The sequence below is a fragment of the Globicephala melas genome, chromosome 16 (genome assembly GCF_963455315.2).
Source record: "Globicephala melas chromosome 16, mGloMel1.2, whole genome shotgun sequence".
NCBI classification, from domain to species: domain Eukaryota; kingdom Metazoa; phylum Chordata; class Mammalia; order Artiodactyla; family Delphinidae; genus Globicephala; species Globicephala melas.
The window spans coordinates 17,621,403-17,640,773 of NC_083329.1; the positions used below are offsets into that span (position 1 = coordinate 17,621,403).

The 19,371-nt window shown below is 41.5% G+C and overlaps 1 protein-coding gene across 7 annotated transcripts in view; it reads left to right on the forward strand.

The window, feature by feature from the left end:
* GPAM (glycerol-3-phosphate acyltransferase, mitochondrial) overlaps positions 1-19,371 on the forward strand; it is a 112,344-nt gene that overhangs the window by 57,657 nt on the left and 35,316 nt on the right. For 2 of the 7 annotated variants that reach the window (XM_060286225.2, XM_060286226.1), the window contains exons 2-4: positions 13,861-13,991; positions 15,150-15,272; positions 17,490-17,563. In XM_060286225.2, the coding sequence (XP_060142208.1) occupies positions 13,890-13,991; positions 15,150-15,272; positions 17,490-17,563 (299 nt within the window). In that variant the 5' untranslated portion in view covers positions 13,861-13,889. Of the gene's footprint in view, positions 1-11,945; positions 12,057-12,076; positions 12,459-12,490; positions 12,544-12,882; positions 12,902-13,092; positions 13,112-13,860; positions 13,992-15,149; positions 15,273-17,489; positions 17,564-19,371 lie in introns of those variants that run through there. The other 5 variants (XM_060286223.1, XM_030842528.2, XM_030842527.2 and 2 more) reach the window with 5 other exon arrangements.

Genomic DNA, 19,371 nt, shown 5'->3' on the forward strand with positions numbered 1-19,371 from the left:
TCAGGTTTCACTTTATATCAGGCAATTTAGATCATTGGAAACTGGGTTGATAACACTCTTTACTTTGGAAAAATGCTCTTTTGGGAAATCTGTAAGTTAAAAGCCAGACACAGTTTTAAGGAGTATGTTTAGAATACCCAGGAGAATAATTTTCCAGAAGAAAATCTTAGAGCTTCTATGTCCCCAAAAGTAATGAAAGTAAATTTATTTAAAAGTATTCGAAAAATGAGCCTCAGCTGAACTTCAATTGATCTTCCTTTCAATTAGACTTAATAAGTAAGTTTCTAGCTTACTTTGAACTCATTAGAAAAAGAATGAATGCAGAGTAGTCCTGTTTCTCCTTGTCCCCTTCACGAAAATTTTTTTCTTTTTTGACAAAGACTGATTCTGAGGGAAGAAAAATAAAAATTAGTCTGTCTCCAGCCATGTCTAGCTTTTCTCTCAAGTATTTTCAAATTCCTTCCTTCAAGTGTATTGGGCACTAGTGTGCTTTGCCTTGTTCTTTCTTTCTTTTTTTTTTTTTGCGGTGTGCGGGCCTCTCACTGCTGTGGCCTCTCCCGTTGCGGAGCACAGGCTCTGGACGCGCAGGCTCAGCAGCCATGGCTCACGGGCCCAGCCGCTCCGCGGCATGTGGGATCCTCCTGGACCGGGGCACGAACCCGTGTCCCCCGCATCAGTAAGTGGACTCCCAACAACTGCGCCATCAGGGAAGCTCTGCCTTGTACTTAATTGTGGTGTTCTTATCCATTGTGGACCACCTCCCACTGTGTTGCTGGTTACCACTGGAGAGTTGGGCCCCTGTTCTCCCTTGTATTATGTTCTTCCGCCTACTCTGGCTCAGGAAGTTGGGGTGGGAGAGGAATGGGAAATCTGCTTCCTATCTCCCTGTCAAGCTTGGATACATGCCTTCCCCAAGACCCGTGAGTCCTGAGCCCCCAAAACTCTAGGTTCATATATCTCTCCTTGAATACTCCTGTTCCTAGAGCTACCCTTGTCCAGGACTCTTGACAGTTGTCATAGCCATTCACACCTTCCTTTGTTAGTAGGTAATTAACCATGTTGTATTTAGATATTTGACAAATAGATCTTAAGAATCTGTATTGTACAAGGTACTGTTAGGTGCTAGGAATACAAAGGAAAGGAATGGGAGAAATCAAGACGGACATTCAAGAGGGAGAGGCAGATCTTAAATGGCTAATTCTACAATTAATTAATATTCAATTATAATTGTGATAAGTCCCTTGGGGAAGAAGCATATGATATGGGGCCTGCCTTGGTCTGAGGGTCAAAAAGTTTTTCATGAGGAGGTGAGATCTGAGCTACGTTATGAAGCATGAGTTGGAGAGAAAAAAGGGTTGTGCTCTCTCTGCCGGCAGAGAAAGCAGTTTGTGCAATGGAAGAGTAAAGCCCGTTTTTCCTGGGGACTGAAAGAAAGAGAGGGTGACTGAAGTTGGAGAAAAAGAGGGCAAGTGGGAGGAGATGAGGGTGGAGAGATTAACAAGGGTGGAATGTGCCAAGCATTGGCAGTTCTAAAAACTATAAGGAATAATTGAAAAGATTTTAATCAGTCGGAGTGGGGATCAGGCAGAGAAATGGGGGTGTTTGACATCGTCAGTGTTGTACTTTCAAATGTTCATCCTGGCTGATATGTGGGGTGTTTGGGAGGGTGGTGCATAGAAAGCAGACATGAGGAGTCCAGGTACTAAGCTGCTGTGCCGCCCAGGGAAGATGGTGGTGGCCTGCAATGAGACAGTTCACGTAGAGAGGAAGATAAAAAGATGATGAGTTTAAAGCTATCTAGAAGGTAAAGTTGCCAGAAGTTAGTATTCGATTGGATGTGGGAAGCAGTTAAGAATGACTCCTAGGTTCCTGGTCTGCTAAGGACAGAGTGTGGAACGAGAGTGAAGGAGGGCTTTGAACCAGCAAAAGATGCCAGGAAAGAACATTCAGGTAGGTAGAAAGAAATCCAGCAGGACATGGGGTTGTGAAAGCTGAGGAAAGGCTTACACCCAGAGCTTGAACTTGCTCCACGAGCCATCAGTACGCAATAATCTGCCATCAGGTTATACAACAGTGGAAGAAAGGTCCCGGGTAAGTCTGGGCATGAAGAATCTAGCCTACATCAGGATCCCTCTCCCAGAAGACAAGGTGCTTTGTTTACAGTCAGCATCTCAGCTCCACAAACCATGTTGGATCATACGTTCCAAGAACCAACAGCGGTTTTCAGAGAAGTGGTCTTAAGCAATATTTGGGAAGAAAAGTTTTTCCTAAAAGACAACATCTTCAGAGATGCAATTCTAGGCACAACAAGGACAAACTTTTGTGATGTCATCTAGGGTAGTCTGGCCTGTTAGAGGCTCCTGAATCCCTTCATTCCAGATTGGGGCCTTTGCTTTATCCAGCCCAACCAGAAGTTTCACTGAGGTTGTTCTGATAGTCATTAGGGTTGTTCATAAATGTTTAGTTACCTTGTTTTGGGCACGTGGTGGGATTACACCACCTCTTGCTTCACTCTCTTGCTTTATATGATGTTTTAGCTAATGAAATGGGAACAGAAGTGATGTGTGGATTAAGAGCCAGTGCATGGTTCCCTATACTCTCTGGTCCCAGCCCCAGCAATCAAGGAAGCAAGTGTCAAGGTGGAGCCTCCCTTAGTGACCTTATAAGCAGAGCCCCTGTAATAACCTGCAGTCTCCATGTAGCATAGGCAAATAAACTTTGTTGTCTCAAGACTCTGAGACATTTGTTACTGAATCATAACCTAGCCCATCCTGACTGATACAGAGACATTCTTCCCAGAACAAAGTAATGGTTGATATGAGTTCCAAAGATTTTAGGATAAATTCTTCACTAGGATTCAAGCTCAAAGGAATAGGACCTCTCTTTTGTCTTCAGAGTCTATGCAAGAGGAGACTAACAACAATCATAATAATAGCTACTATCTAGTAAATCTCACCATCTGGCAGGCAATCTGCTAATTATCTGTAATTATCTGTATACATTATTCCATTTTACCTTAAAATAACCCAGTAAGTGAACATTAGCAAATCTACTTTTAAAATGAGAGAATTTGGGGGCTCAGAGAGGTTAAATAACTTTCTCAGGGTCACACAGCTGGTAGATGGCAGACCATGATTGGAACCCAGGTTGTCAGGCTCCAAAGCCCTGTCACAACTCTCAGACATTCTGCTGGAAGAACTCAGGGTTAGTCCACTTATGTCCCAACTAGCAGCAGCTCAGTTTTTAAGCCAACCACCTCTTAGTATCACTACCCTCAGCTCCTTCATGGAGTGGGGTTTAACATAAAGATAAGCTTTTCAGACCTGGGATCTGGTGGCCCAGTCCTAACTCCCAGGCTCTCACCTATGCTGGCTGAGTAACGCTATCAGTTACATGTTTGGGCTCTAGAATCAGATGGATCTGAATGCAAATCAGGGTTCTTCCACATACCAAATTCACCTAACCTCTCCCTGTGCCTCAGTTTTCCCATATGGAAAATCAGGGTAATAACAGTTCCTAGCTCATGGGGCTGCTGGGACGATGGGTACCTTATTTGCCTATTTGCTCTCAGATCCAATCCCCATCCTTCTCTGCTCTACTTTATGTCTGGGGAGGGGCTGGGTGGGTGGGTGAGGTAGCCCCTGCAAATTCATTCCTTAGATTCCCCTGCAGTTTGCTTCAGCCAGTAGGAGGGCTGGCAGACGAGGCCAGAAAGAGGTATAAGCCAGGGAGGGTATCCCCCTCTTTCTCAGGGGGCATCTCCAGCGGTGGCAGCTCTGTGATTTCGGCTCCCCCTAGGCAGCCCCTCTCTCCTTGGTCCCAGCTGTTGCCTAGGGGCTGTGTTAGCACCTGGCTTTGTCACTCCAGCCCTAGGGAGGGTAGTGATCTTCCATTGTTGCTAATCTCTAGGCTGCCTCACTATCCCCTTTTGTCCTTTCAGTTCTTCTAAGACCTTTCTAAGTAGAATTCTGTATTAAAGTCCACTAGCGGCTGTCTAGCACAGGCTATTTTTCACACAGCACCATGCCTGATACAAAGCATTGCTTGAGATAATGCCTATGGAGTGCTAGAACAGTGCCTGGCACGTAGTAAGTGCCCAATAAGTGGTAGCTTACAAAATGTACTTACCTCTTGCCTAGGTTCTCTGAGGCCAGTTTGCAGCAGGTAGGCCCCTGCCCACATCATAGCTCCTGAATCAATGCCCATTTCTCCTCCTTCTGGGCTGTCCAGGTCCATAGACCTGGGTTTGTTTTGATGCATTCTTTTCTAATCTTTATAAGGTAAAGGGCATGTGGATTCCGCCACGACATGTATGACATGTCACCATTTTATTTCTCATTTTTCAAACTTCTTACTACGGCTTAAAAAGCCCTGCTCTATCTGGCCCCTTCCGTCTTCCCAACCCCTCCCTCTGCCACATCCCCTTCACTCGCTCCAGCCTGCACTGGCCTTTGTTCACTTCTGTCTGCCAAGCTCTGTCCTCCTTCAGGGCTTTGGCAGGTATAGTTCCCTCTTTTTGGAAAGATCTTTCCTGGTCTCCTTTCATATCCTTCTCACACCCCAGCCTCAAGGTAGCTGCTCCTCCCTTAGAGAGGCCCTTCCCATCACCTTATCTAATGTTGGTCACCTCTGTTATTCTCTGTGACAGATGCTGTTGGATCTTCACTGCAGTTTCCAAAACTTGTCATGATTTTATTTGTTTGCTTGTTTATTACTCTCCCTACTGTCTCCCTCCCAACATTCCATAGGCTGTTAGACTATTAATTCCATGAGGGCAGGATCTATGTGTGACAGCCTCATCTGTGTAACCTCAGTGCCTGAAAAAGATGCTCGGCACAAAGCGGGCTCTCAGTCAATGTGTTATGCATGAATTGATGTTGAATTAATCTGTCTCCAAACTGCTCGTGTCAAGGGTCCCTAGAAGTCCAACGGTGATCAGTGTTGAGACTCCCCTCCTCTCCCTTTCCCTGGCACATGTGTTGTGAGCCAGAGGCCCTGGCTCTGTTCAGGCTGGCCCTCTTCACCACTGTTCCCTGCCTACACCCTGCACGGTGCGTGGAGCTCTGTTTTCCCAACTTGCTCAGCCACCGGGACCTTCACCGAGGCTCCCAAGACTCTCTATTCTCTCCATAGTGCTTCCACTTTCACCCTCCTTCTGAAGATCTGCCACCTCTAGGGCCTACATTGGAGCGATCTCCAATCAGATCCATGAGCGGAGTCCTCCATCCTGAGCCCCTTCTCAGCACCTGGGCCTTCCTGGCCTGTACTGCCTCAGATAACCTCTCCCTGTCACACAGTCCAGCTTGATTCCACAGAGGAAGCGAAGGCCCGTTCAGGTTTTGTCTCCTCTGGTGACCAAAGACAGTCAATAGTTTCTCATTTTTTGTCTTTCAGTAACAAAAAGGCTGCTAATGGCCATGACTTAGCCTCTTTCAACAGAACCTCAGGCCTTAAACCACAGAGCCTGGCTACACTCCTGGGAGAAGGAAAAATAACTTTCCTTTTTAAGAATAAATTAACAGTTGTAAACAAAAGAAATTGACTTGGAAGCTAATTTCTTAATTACTGCTCTAGCAGTTACTGGTTCAGTGCCCTGCTTCCAACTCTAGAGCTGGTGCCCTGCCCTGAGGCCCTGCTTGTGGCTGAAAGCCTGGAACCCTACCTAGTTCCCACTGGCCTTGCTTCCTGGGGTGGGTGCATCAGCTTTGCCATGCAGCCCACACAGTAGAAGATGCCAAGCCAGCTCTCCCAGAAGCATGACTGCCTCCTGCTTGGCTTCTTTGAAGTTTTTGGCTTAATCTACTATGAAGCAGTTTTCAGTCAAATTGAAGTACCTCTTCTGTCACACACGTGGTAAAAGTGAGTCAGAGGGGATTCCATTCTCTTCTGGCCTAAGGTACGTTCTAAATGGCAGGCTCCCAGGTCACGTCCATTGCCATCCCCCAGCGTGATATACTGGCAGGGACTATTTCTCAATGCTCTTTTCCTCCCATATGTTTGAGTTATTCTAGCAGCCGGAATCACTGTGCTTAAAAATTAAATATGAGTCAGGAATGCAATTTGTCTGTGAGTAACAGAAAAAAAAGATTTCAGTGGCTTAAAATCCAGAGGTGTGTGATTGGTAATGTGGGGTTTGGACATTAAATTACAGAGCAAATGGGGGAAAAAAGTGAAAAAGAAGAAGTGCCAGCTGTATCTGTTCCGTTTTACTAGGAAAGAAACACTTCTCCAGAAATCCTCAAGTTTGATTTTCTCTTAGGTGTCACTGCCCAGAACTGGGTCATAAGACCATCTTGGCTGCAGGGGACAGTTAGACTATTAGAGAACAAGATTATCATAATTAACTCAGATACTTTGATTCACTCTTTTCTCGGGGCTGGGCAAGAGATCACTCCGAATAAAATCAGGCTTCTAATAGCCAGGACCCCACAAGGAATGGGTATTGGACAGACAGGTCTCATTGCCTGCCCCAAATCAACTGAGTTGTAGAAGCCACAGGCTACTGAACTTGAGGCTGATTTTTGAATCTTTTGGGACACAATTATCAAACAGCTGTGTGTAAGTCTCCTAGGCTATCTTATCCTATGCTGCCTGGCGGGCGGTAGGTGTTCTATACATATTTATTAAATAAATGAATGAAGAAAACAAATCTAGAGGAAAGTGGATGATGAGAACAGCATAGATTCAGTAAGAGTAAGTCAGGCCAAACTTTACATCCTTTAAAAGTTTTTGATGGAGTAATTGTTGTATCTGAGATCAGGGCGTGTCATAGATATTTTGTCATTGGATTTCAGCAAGTCAGTTGACACTGTTCCTCATAATATTCTTGCAGAGAAAAAAAAGCACACATCACAATTTGACGGATGTAGCTGAAGCAAAACTTAGTGAGAAGTTTATAGCACTAATATATTTGTATTAGAAAAGAAGACAGGTCTCAACTCAAATCACTGATCTCAGGGTGGTATTTCAAGGTGTTGAGTCCCAGCCTTTATAAGGTGTGTTTTCACCATCATTCAGTTCAGAGTACTTTCTAATTTTCATTCTGATTTATTTATTCTTTAAACGGTGGGGTGTTTATTCTGTTTGTTTTTGTTTTTTAGAAGCATGTTAGTTTCCAAATATTTGGGGATTTTCCAGATACCTCTAAGTTAATGATTTCTAATTTCCATTGTGGTCAGAGTATGTTTTATGTGATTTGAATCCTTATAAACCTATTGAGACTTGTTTTATGACAGGTTTTACCAAGACACGTTCCGCATTCACTTGAAAAAATGATATCCTATCTATGCGTGTAGTGTTCTATAAATGTCAATTAGGCCAAGTTGGTTGACAGTATTGTACAAGCCTTGTATATCTTTACTGATTTTCTGCCTAATTGCTCAGTTATGGAAACAGAGGTGCTGAAATTACTGTTTATAATCATGGATTTTTCTATTTCTCCTTGAAAGTCTGTCCGTTTTTGATTCATATATTTGGAAGCTTTGTACTAGATGCATGAATATTTAGAATTGTTTCTTCCCCTTGATGGATTGACTCCTTTATCATTATGAAATGATCCTCTTTATTTCCGGTAATATTCTTTGTATTGAAATCTACTTTGTATGATATTAATATAACCACCCATATTTCTTCTGATTATCATTAGCCTGGTACATTGTTTTTCAATCGTTTAACTTATTTGTCTTTATATTTAAAGTGATTTTTTTTTCTTTTTATAGATGGCATACAGTTGGTTCTTGCTTTTTTCTCCAGTCTGACAATCTTTGCCTTTTAACTGGGGTGATTACTTATATGCATGAATTTAAATCTACCATCTTGCTATGTGTTTTTTCTTTCTCAATCCATTTTTCTTTCCTTTCTCCTCATTTACTGCCTTCTTTTGGATTCGAGTGACTTTTTTTTTTTTTAATGATTCTGCTTTATTTTCTTCATTGATGTATTAGCTACAACTCTTTGTTTTACTTTTACGGCAGTTGTTTTAAGAGTTGGAGTATACATCTTTACCTTCAAGTATATTACACCACGTTATGCTTAGTATAAGAATATTACAACAACAGATACTTCCCCCTTTCTGGATGTTGTGCAGTCATCATACATTTTATTTCTACATATATCATAACCCCCCCAAATATTGTTTTTATTTTTGCATTAAGCTATTATCTTTTAAAAGAGTTTTAAAAGGGAAAAAAATTATTTTCCTACAGATTTATGATTTCTTGAGCTCTTAATTCCTTTATGTAGATTCAAATTTCCATCTGGCTCTATTTTCTACCTGAAGGAGTTTCTTTTAACATTGCTTGTATTGTCTGCTGGTGGCGAATTCTTTCAGCTTTTGTGTGTCAGATATGTCTTTATTTTGTCTTGTGTTTGAGATACATGTTTGGGGAAAGAATTCTAAACTGACAGTTTTCTTTCTGAGTACTTTAAAGATGGTGCTTCACTGTCTTCTCATTTGCATATTCCTGATGAGAAGTCTCCTGACATTCTGATCTTTGTTCCTCTGCACTGTAATGTGTCTTTTTTCCTCTGTTTTTAAGATTTTTCACTTTATCACTGGTTGTAAGCAATTTAATTGAGATGTTCTTTGGTATAGTTTTCTTCTTGTTTCTACTTAGAGTTTGTTGAGCTTCTTGGATTTGTGAATTTATAGTTTTAATCAAATATGGGAAGTTTTCAGCCATTATTTTTTCAAATATGTATTTCTGATATTTCTCCTTTTCTTCAGGGATGCCAGTTGCATATATATTAAGCTCACTGATACTCTGTTCATTTCTAGTTTCAGTCTTTACTTTTTTCTATTTGTGTTTCATTTTGGATAGTTTCTATTGCAACATTTTCTGGTTCTTTTTTTTTTTTCCAGTAACGTCTAACTTGCTGTTCATCCTGTACAAGTGATGTGTGCATGTGTGTGTGTTAAAAATCTCAGACAATGGTTTTATAATATCTAATGTTTGATTTGGGTCTTTTTTAAGTTTTCCACATCTCTGCTTAACTCAATCTTGCCTCTACTTTCTTGGACTTACAGAATATAGTTGTAAGTATGTTTTAGTGTCCTTATTTACCAGTTCTATCATCTCTGTCATTTCTGGGACTTTTTCAGTTAATTAATTTTTCTCCTCATTGTGGTTCATTCTTTCCTGCTTCCTTTTGCATCCCTGATGATTTTTTTTTTTTTTTTCGGTATGCACACCTCTCACTGTTGTGGCCTCTCCTGTTGTGGAGCACAGGCTCCGGACGCGCAGGCTCAGCGGCCATGGCTCACGGGCCCAGCCGCTCCGCAGCATGTGGGATCTTCCCGGACCGGGGCACGAACCCATGTCCCCTGCATCGGCAGGCAGACTCTCAACCACTGCGCCACCAGGGAAGCCCATCCCTGATGATTTTTGATTGGAAGAGTAACATTGTGAATTTTACATTGTTGGGTGCTGGATATTTTTGATATCCTTTAAGTATTCTTGTACTTTGTTTTGGGATATTTTGTTCTTGTGAAGTTTGATCCTTTGGGGGCTGCCTTTTAAGATTTGTTAGGTAGGTCCAGAGAAGTTTTACTCTACGGTTAATTTTACCCCACTACTGAGGCAAGACTATTTGAGTTGCGAATTATGGGATTTTCCAGGCCTTATTCCTGGTCCCATATGTTCACTGGTTATCTTTTCACTCTGCCTTGTGGGAAGAGGCACACCTCTCTGGTACTCTACTCCCAATTCCAGCTGTTTTGGCCTTCCTGGTCTCCCAGTTCTAGCTTCTCAACTCAGAAAGTCTACCTAGCTCTCCCTGGATTACCCCTGTCTGCACTATAGCCTGGCAACTCTTTCTAGGCAGTAGGCTGAGGCAATCATAGTGCTTAACCTCATTCACTTCCTTTCCCTTATGGACCACAGTCCTGCACTGCTTGCTGTTTTATATATTTTGCTTTTTAAAAAAAATTTTTTTTATTGTTGTTGTCATCTTAGCAGGAGAGTAAATTCAATCCTTCAGTCCTTGTTGCTCCACCTTGGCTGACTAGATTGGATCTGGATTACTATAAGTTATTGTGGTTCTGTTGATAAAAGACTGCCTAGGGTGTCACTTGCTTCCAAAACAGTTCTCATTTAGTAATCTGTGCACTGCAGTCCACATCTCCTCCAAGTACCGTAAACTCTTGTGCAGTGGGTGTTGCAGAAGAGTTGCCTACAAATGAAGTTTATATAAGAACCTAATTTTCCCCTCTGGCTTACACTTTAATTCCCGTGGTGCTCTACATCATTTCTCATTACTTTCTCTTTAACAGTGACTTCACATCCTGTGACTTTCCTGTATTTTCTCCCCTCCTTTTCTTTTTCTTTCTTTCTTTCTTTCTTTTTTTAATGTCAGGGGTCAGTAATCTGTACACAAATTTCATGATATTTTGGGATGAGAATTCATCTTATTCTAGTCATCATAGGCCTTAAATACTTAGGTGTGTGCTTAGAGCTAAGGTGTGTGAGGGGGCGTTGAATAAAGACAGGGTCCTTGACTTCAAGAAGCTCAAAATCTTTTTTTAAATGAATAACAATTCCTGCTGCTTTGAATTGTCTTGGGATGGATTTACAAACAGAAGTAGGAAGTGCCAGAGAAAGAACTCTTGTTTTACTTCTTGTTCCTTAGCTTCAACAAGTAGTTACTGTGTTTACTGTTATGTATTTACTATAACAAAGTATCATAGTGTTACCTAAGAAACAGGCACTGGGACTTCCCTGGCCGTCCAGTGGTTAAGGCTTTGCCTTCCAATGCAGGGGGTGTGGGTTGGATCCCTGGTGGGGGAGCTAAGATCCCATGTGCCTTGTGGCCCCAAACCCAAAATGTAAAACAGAAGCGATATTGTAACAAATTTAGTAAAGACTTAAATGACAGTGTGTTTATGGAGGGCTGGAGACATCAGGGAAGTCTTGGAGTCCTAGTTCAACACAGAACTTGTCAAATTTAGCTGAGAGAGGTGTGAGCACAGTTAGGAGTATGAGGGCCCAGGGCTTGACAAGGGACGATGGGAGAGGCTGAAGCAGGGGCTCTTGATGGAGAACAGTGGGAAAAGTAGAGGCCTCTCTGTGTAAGCCTTAGATGCCAGGCTCAGGCATTTGGACTGTGGGAGCTGTGGATGGTTTTTGATGGATGGACATGGGCAGAGATTGTTTGGAAGAGAGGGTTAGGGTTCATGTGTGCAGAGGAGATGAGGACTGGTGGCAGAGGCGTGACGGCAGGGATTATGCCTTAACGATCTTTGTACCGTCTGCTAGTTCATAGTTAATGCTTGTTGCTTAAGTGCATGTAAAAGGTTATCTTTTCCCTTCTAAATTGCTAATCTCTTGATAACCACTGGCCTTGTCAATGGTACGACAAATACTGTGAAAGAAACTCTTTGTGCCCCTTGTTAATTTGTTTCAAGGACCAAAGGCAGAGAAATTTGGACTCGGGCTCGTCCAAGCCTTATTTATTTCTCTTTTAATTCCTTATATTCTTCCTTTAGGAAAAGGCACTCAGCCACTGTTTGGAAAACTACACAACAGGGTCATTCCCAATCCCTACCTCTCTCATGCCCAATAAATTCTGCAGTCTTACAAATCTCATAAAAAGACAGCCCACGTGCAGGCTCCCAGGACAGCCGGGCGGAGATACAAACTTCTAGAGGAACAGAGCTCACACAACGCAGATGCACCCACACTCACGTGACTCAGCGCCCAGGCAGAATCACCGCGCGTTTAGGCAGCACACGCCGTACCTGGCCACACAAACACACTTGCGGGCACACCTTCTACTCTCGGACCTATCCCCAGTGCCCGAGGCCACGAGCCGCGCAGAGCCCCGGCCGCTGGGCCCTGACGCCTAGCCCCAGCCCTGGCCCTCCCGGAAGTGGCTGGCCCTCGTCTGCGCTCGTCACCCCCAGGCGCCGATTGCGTCATCATGGCGCGACGTTGCAGCAGCGCCGGCGGAGGCTTGAAGTGCGGGCAGCTGCAGAGGAGAAGCCGGCGGAGCCGAGGGTGCGAGCGGCCAGGGCGGGAGCGGGCTGAGGGAGGCTGCTCGCGCCGGGAGCGCCGGGACAGGTGCGTGGTCGCCCTCTCACCGGGCCCGGCGCTACTCCAGCAAGCTGCCGGGCGGTCCGCTCCCCCCGGCCCTCTCCCTCGAGCTCCCGGATTCCCCCTGAGAGATGGGCCCGGCTCGTGCCGGCGTGGGGGGTCGGGCTTTTTCTCTCCCCGGGAGACCGGGCTGCGGCAGGTTTCCCCTGGGCGAGAGGGAAGTCCCTGTGGGCTCAGTCCCCCGCGCACCGGAAGGGCACGTGGAGTCATTGGCTTTGGCGTTGAGGCAGCAAGCGTGCTCTGGGAGCAGCTGGTGCTGGGGACAGTCCGTTGACAGATGACCACTGATTGAACTGAGCACTCACTGTGCGTCAGACACTGTGCCAGGCGTCTTAGGGGTATTATCCAGTCCTCCCAGCAACCCAGGAGGTAAGATTTATCATATCATGCCCATTTTCCAGATGGGGAAACCAAGGCATGGAAGTTAACCAACTCGTCCAAAGTCACACAGATGGTAAGCAGGGGGGATTCGAACTCTGATCTGTTTGGCTTCAGAGCTGGCCCTCCTGCCTCTGTCGCTTTTAAAACCCACAGTTGGCTCCCCTCAGCCCACAGCCTGGCGCCTCCAGGATTCTCTTTTTTTTTTTTACGGGGGGGTGTACTTTTCAACCTTGGACAAACGTGGGGAGGGAGGGGTGAAGCGTGGACTTCCTATTGGCACAAGACTGTTTCCACCTCTCGTCCTGCCCTCATCACAGGGGCCAGACGAGTCTTCATTTTCCCAGGCAGCAGCTGGCTCTGCCGGTTGTAGTTACATTCTGCACCTGAAACTGATAGCTGAGTTTTATAATACAGAAGAGCTTTCCTCCCAGGTGCATTGCTTTACTATTCCCTCCCCTCGCCTATTATGGTAGATTGCTACTCACATAAAATTGTTAAGAATGTGTATAGTCATGCTGAGGATAACAGTTACCACTGTAAATCCACGTGGGGATTGTAAAGAAATCGGCATCTGCCCTCCAAGGAACACTGTTAACTTGGACATGATCTTTCAGGGTTTTAAAGGACTAATTTAAGGCCAGGTGAGAAATAGTCAAATGCTAAAATAATTTGAGAATTATGTTAGAAAATTCTTATATCTTAAGTTAATATCTATTTTCTTTAGCAGTTCACTGTTAGTGAACATTTTTTCCTAGGGTAGGAAAAGGCTTATTGAAAAGATATGAAAACTTATAAATCAGATATTTTAGAACAGTGTACTTTTGTCTTAGAGCTGTGTAGATGTATTAAAATTGCAAACATCATTTCATTTAAGGCAGCACAGAAAATTCAGAGCTTAATTCAGTTGAAGTGGGAAACTTGAGAGGTGCTCTCATTACCGTTACCCATTTTACATTGCACAGTGTGTATGACGAAGAATTCCCAGCACATAATTTTTCAAAAGTATGTACTTGTGTGCATACATGTAACTTTAATTTAATAAATGCGTATCTTCATACTTCCAGGAACTATTCAGTTACACAGGTGAAATAATTGTTTGTCACATACCTGAAATCAGCTGTTATTGACCCTCGTGAATTCATAGCTGTTTTGTTCATGAAGTCCAAAGATAACGAATGTTGTTTTTTGTTTTTTTTTAAAATCAGGATGGCCTGGATTCATATATACACATCAAAGTCCTTTTTTACACATTGACTAAACATGGGGAAGTCCTCCATAGTTCATTTGACATCCTATCATGGGGCAAAATAATATAGAAATCAGAATTTTGAGTTCTAGTATTTGCTCTCTGGATCCCTCATTAACTTATACGGTATACATTTTTTTATAGCGCATGATTTGGGAGTTACGCTTTGTGACATGGATGAATCTGCACTGACCCTTGGCATGATAGATGTTTCTTATTTGCCCAATTCATCTGAATACAGTATTGGTCGATGTAAGCATGCAAGCGAGGAATGGGTAAGTTTAAGATACAGGTTAAAAGCATTCAGCCTAAAGATGTTCATTTCAGTGTGTATGAAGGTGGAAACACTGGAAGCAACAGAAATTCAAAAAGAGGTTAATAGCTACAGAAACTACCTCCAGCTGTTAGAAGATTTGTTTATGAAGTCTAATATTTAAAAATTCTTATGATATTATGTTATTGGGAAGAGAAAATTGAGTAGGAAATTTAAGTACAGTGATTATGTTAAAAAGCAATAGGAAAAAAAACCTATTAGTTGTTTTGGGTGGTGTAATTATAAAGAGATTTTTTTTTCTTTTTGTATCTGTTTTCCATGATTGCATTTCACAAGTGTGAATTTTGTAATGGAAGTAAACTTTATTTCAAAAATTGAAAATAGGAGATTTTAGTATGTATCTCAATCCAAAGGGCATGCTTTTTTTTTTTTTGTATTGTTTTCCCTATGTCAATATAACATGGCATGTTTTAAATGTTTCCTGAGCACTATCTGCTTTAGATAAAAAATGATGTTGGAGTTTTGGGTGGTTTTTTGGTTTATTTTTGAGAATGTGATATCAGTGGGATTTGAGCAACTGATGAACTCAAAGTTAAGAGAAAATTATTTAAAACAGAAGAGCAGAGTTTGACCCTAATTGGATAGTATGGCTATAATTTAAATTCCAGACTTTAAACTCTCTTGTTAGGATAAAGGAATATTATATAAGTTTACCTTGTTTTTCATTTAAAGTAAAATATTTTAAACCGTATTATAACAACTTGTTTACTCTGGGTAAGGCTTTTGTCGTTCTTTTGTGGGAGTGTGTGATTTAAGAGGGAGTGAGGTGAATTGTTAGCATAGGGCTCCCGGAGTCTGACTTTATTCCTTCTGCTACTGTCAGAAGGCTATCTGACCTTTTATAACTTAGTTTTTAAACCTTTGAATGCTGCTTTGAGTGTTGCCAGCTATTGCTATGCTTAGGTGCTCAATTTTTGCTTATGTTCGCAGTGTTGGTCGTAGAGGGAGCACCTTGAATGAAAAATCACTCTGAGAAACACATGCCACCAAAAAGAAAATATGTCAGAAGTTTCTCTTCTATCTGAACTAGCTTAGAGATCAAGTGGACAAGTATAATTTTCTTGTTACTGACACACTATTTTTTCTTAATATTTATTAGGGTGAGTGTCGTTTCAGACCGACTGTCTTCAGATCTGCAACCTTGAAGTGGAAAGAAAGCCTAATGAGCCGGAAAAGGCCCTTTGTAGGAAGATGTTGTTATTCCTGTACTCCCCAGAGCTGGGTAAGAATGCTGCCTTTAATACCTTTGTTGACCTTTAATAAACAGAGTGAAATATGTGACACAGGTTTCCAACTTTGTGTGAATTTTATTATTGTGTAGTCTTAATGGACTTAATGCATTTTTAGAACTTAGGCCCATCTTTATAAACCAAATATTCCAAGTAAAGATGTTGACTCAGTTTTTCTTTCCATTCATTTATTCAGTGAATGTTGGTCTAATAGTTGATGCCAGGCTATATTTTGTTTTGTTTTTTCATTTTAATGTGACTTTAGAGGGAGAGTAGATCTTACTTTAAGATAACCCTTCCAAAGAGTTGGTGGGAACCTTCATGTAACTTCAAGATGTTGCAATTTAGCACTGAAAGTTAAAAGTCCTAGCAAGATGGATGAGAGAGAGAGTGCGCGCGCCCGCGAGAGAGAGCTCACACATGAGCGTGGAGCAGGACAGAATAAGAAATTAAAGCAGTGGCTTTGCCCTTTTGCTAAGTGTCTGTTCCTGCGGTGGAGGGAGTGAGGGGTTTCGGTTGACTCTGTGATAGGGAAGGATGGTTACTAGAATGTTATGATGAAGATTTAGGAAGGAGTGTGCATGTGCTTGTTGTTCGTATTTGATGGAAAAAACAAGCCATACAAAATCTTCCACATTAGAGTGTAGTGTTTGGGAAGAGTCGATTGGATGAGAAGTATGCTTCTGAGGGCATTTTGCCAGAGGGATGAGTTAGCACAGGAATGTAGACTCTAATGTGGCTGTGTTCTAAGGCAGTAGACTTACCTTTTAAAACGTATAACTGGATGGTAAGCTCTCTCTGGGATGGGCCAGTTACCAGGACATGTAAGTGCCATTTATTAACCCTGCAATTTATAGAAGTTGCTTATAACCTGCGTGAACAGCTAACAGTGCTGTGAGAATTCTCCACTCAGGTTTGGCTTGGCAGAAAGTCTTGTATAAGGAATTTACTAATCTGAGAGAGATTTGTGTGATACCCAAGCAGTTTATGTTAAATATTCAGGTCTGCTCAAGAATATCTTGATAGAAATATTGTTCCTCTTAAATCACAAGTGCCTTGTTGCAAGATTATGGTGGAAGTGAAGGATCATGGACATTTTCTAGTCTAGGAGTAAGGCCAGTTCAGATTAATAGGCCAGTAGAAATAAAGATTTAAATAGATCATGTGGCTTTTCTTTTTAGATCTGGCATCTCATCTAATTCTAATTTTGAATGCTTAAAAGATCAAAACAATACCTTAACTCTAATGTGTTCTTCAGTCAGAAGAGAGTGTAAGAAATTATTTGGTGGTGGTGATGGTCTGGGGTGGGGATAGGTGAGTAGTATAACAGATAATTGATTTTTGCCTACGTATAGTACCTGATAGAGCTAAACTTGATCTTATATTCTTCCATGGCATGTTTTTCTAAAATAATTTTTGTTTGACAGTATTTTTGTAGTAATTTTTTGACATTTGCTACCCTTTCTATGAAATCCTATTTTCCTTTTCTCTAAGGAGATATCACTTAAGTATTTTGACATCTTTTATTGAGGGTACATTGTGCTTTCTCAGCATTTATTTGTGGAAAGTTTACCTTTTTGCCCCCATTGTTAAAGTTATGGCCTTTCTCTTTTTAGCAGAGCTATTTCTGGATTATCTTTCAAGATTACCTGTAAAGAGGGTGACCTTTAGCCATATGTTTTCTCATTAAGTAGACAGTCATTTTAGGGGAATAGAAAGACCACATTCTTTGAAGCAAGATCTGGGATTGAATCCTAAACTTCTGCAAGCCTCAGTTTTCCTATCTATAAAATGGGGATAATAATTCTTATGTGTCAGGATTATTGGGAGATTTAGTAATCTCACAATAACTACATGATACTTAGCATAGTATTTTTGTATTTTGAAAACACTGAAATCTCCAGTTTTCCTGTCAATGACTTAAGCTGTCTCTGGCTTTAACTCTTTTTGGTTGGGGATGGGGAGTAGGGCAGGAAAGTGAGAGACAGTAGTTCCTTTGAAAGCTGCTGATGATTAGTTTTGAGTTTGTGACCTTCTTAGAAGGCTAAAAAGTAGTTTTCAATAAAACACCATTTTTCTTCATCTCAGATTTTTGAAGCAATGCCTTACTTTATGCTTGAATTATAAAAGTCCTCAAGAACTAATAATGTGAGTCCTTCACCAGCAATCCAGTCATATATTTATGTCTAATTTTATTTTGTTTTATGTAGGATAAATTTTTCAACCCCAGTATCCCATCTTTGGGTTTGCGGAATGTTATTTATATCAATGAAACTCACACAAGGTAAAAAGACATTTCTTATACTTCTAATGCATGTCAAGAGAAAAATTCCATAATAACCAGTTAACACACTTTAAGATGAATCTCTTTATTTATTTTTTTTAGAGTTAATAAGATACTAACTTCTGACACAAAAGGCTTTATCTAAAAATTGGAACCTGAGAAGACCTATTGCTATTTCCTGCTGTAATTATATAATATTTTCATGAGCATGTATATATCACTTCTGGCTTTCTTTACCTTATTCAGATATTGATGCTGCAGCTGAAATGTGCCAAAATGTGACAGAGATATGTGTGAGGAGAGGTGTAGGTTTGAATGTCTTATGATCTATTATTATTTTATACCTCAAAGAAAGTGTAACTTTTTGAAATCTACCTATCTACAGAGATTTGGAAGATATTTTTCTCTATTGAACAGATGTTCTTTGATTTATTATTAGCTTAAGACTTTTCTTAGAATTCTTACTTCCAAATTCCAGGCATATGGGGATAGGCTGTTAGGCATCAGAGTGGGAGAAAAGAGGCTTTGTTCTAAGTGAATTTAGTCTAGGGGATGAGGAAAGAGGGGGAATGTCTGCGAGACAAGAGAGAAACGGCAGCCAAAAATGCTACCAGTCCTTATAATTCTAAGATTAAATGCCTGGAGTAGGTCAGTAGTAGGCTCAGGTGATGAGAAATACACAAAATTCCATTAAAAAACTGATCCAAGAAGTCAAATACTTAAATTTTAAGTCTTTCTGATTTTACTACTCATATTTTGATGATGATATTATAAGTGAGCATGATGATATTTGGGTATAAAGTTTTTTTTTAAATAGAACTAAAGTCAAGGGATGTGTTTTTTCTAATTTCCATGCTACCCTTTCTTCTCTCTCTCTCTTGCTCTCAAGTTTAAAGGAAAGAGGAGAAATTTCTTTTTCCTTTGGTTGACATGATTAAGATCCTAAGCAAAGGAATCCCATTGAGTCTTTTCTTTATGTAAGTAGATATTTTACATACAAAACCGAGGAGTTCATTTGTGGTCCTCAGTTGGAGGCAGTTAAGAAAAAAAAGCATATGAGATACACATACACACACACACACACTTTTTAGCATATGTTGTATTGACCAGGCAGTGTGGAACTATTCAGTGTAATAAGCTACCTGTGCAAGTGAGTTGGCTATTTAGCTCTTCTGTGTGTTGCATGAAGCATAGCCTAAACATTTTTACACACACACACACACACACACACACACACACACACACACTGCTTTCAGTCCATTGTGAAGGGATTTCATCAAGAGTTTGGACTTTGTACATTCCAGTAATAGTTTTGAAAATATTCACTGATAGAAGAGTTTAGAATTAAACACTTAACATATTGGGCTAAGTTTTCAGAGAAATGAGACACAGGAAAGGAGGAAGAAAAAGAATGTCAGGAAGGAGAGATGAAGGAACTTTTTTTTTTTTTTTTTTGGTGGTACACGGGCCTCTCACCACCGTGGCCTCTGCCGTTGCGGAGCACAGGCTCCGGACACGCAGGCTCAGCGGCCATGGCTCATGGGTCCAGCCGCTCCGTGGCATGTGGGATCTTCCGGGACCAGGGCACAAACCCGTGTCCCCTGCATCAGCAGGCGGACTCTCAACCACTGCGCCACAAGGGAAGCCCCCTCAAATTACTTTTCCTCAATTGAAGGCTTTTTGGATCTTTCCAGAATTACTTTATAATTGAAATCTTCTACTGTTTATATGCTTATCATTATGGAGGACATGATAATGAGGCATTATATAATCATTACAAATGGTTTCAAATCACCACATAATGGAAG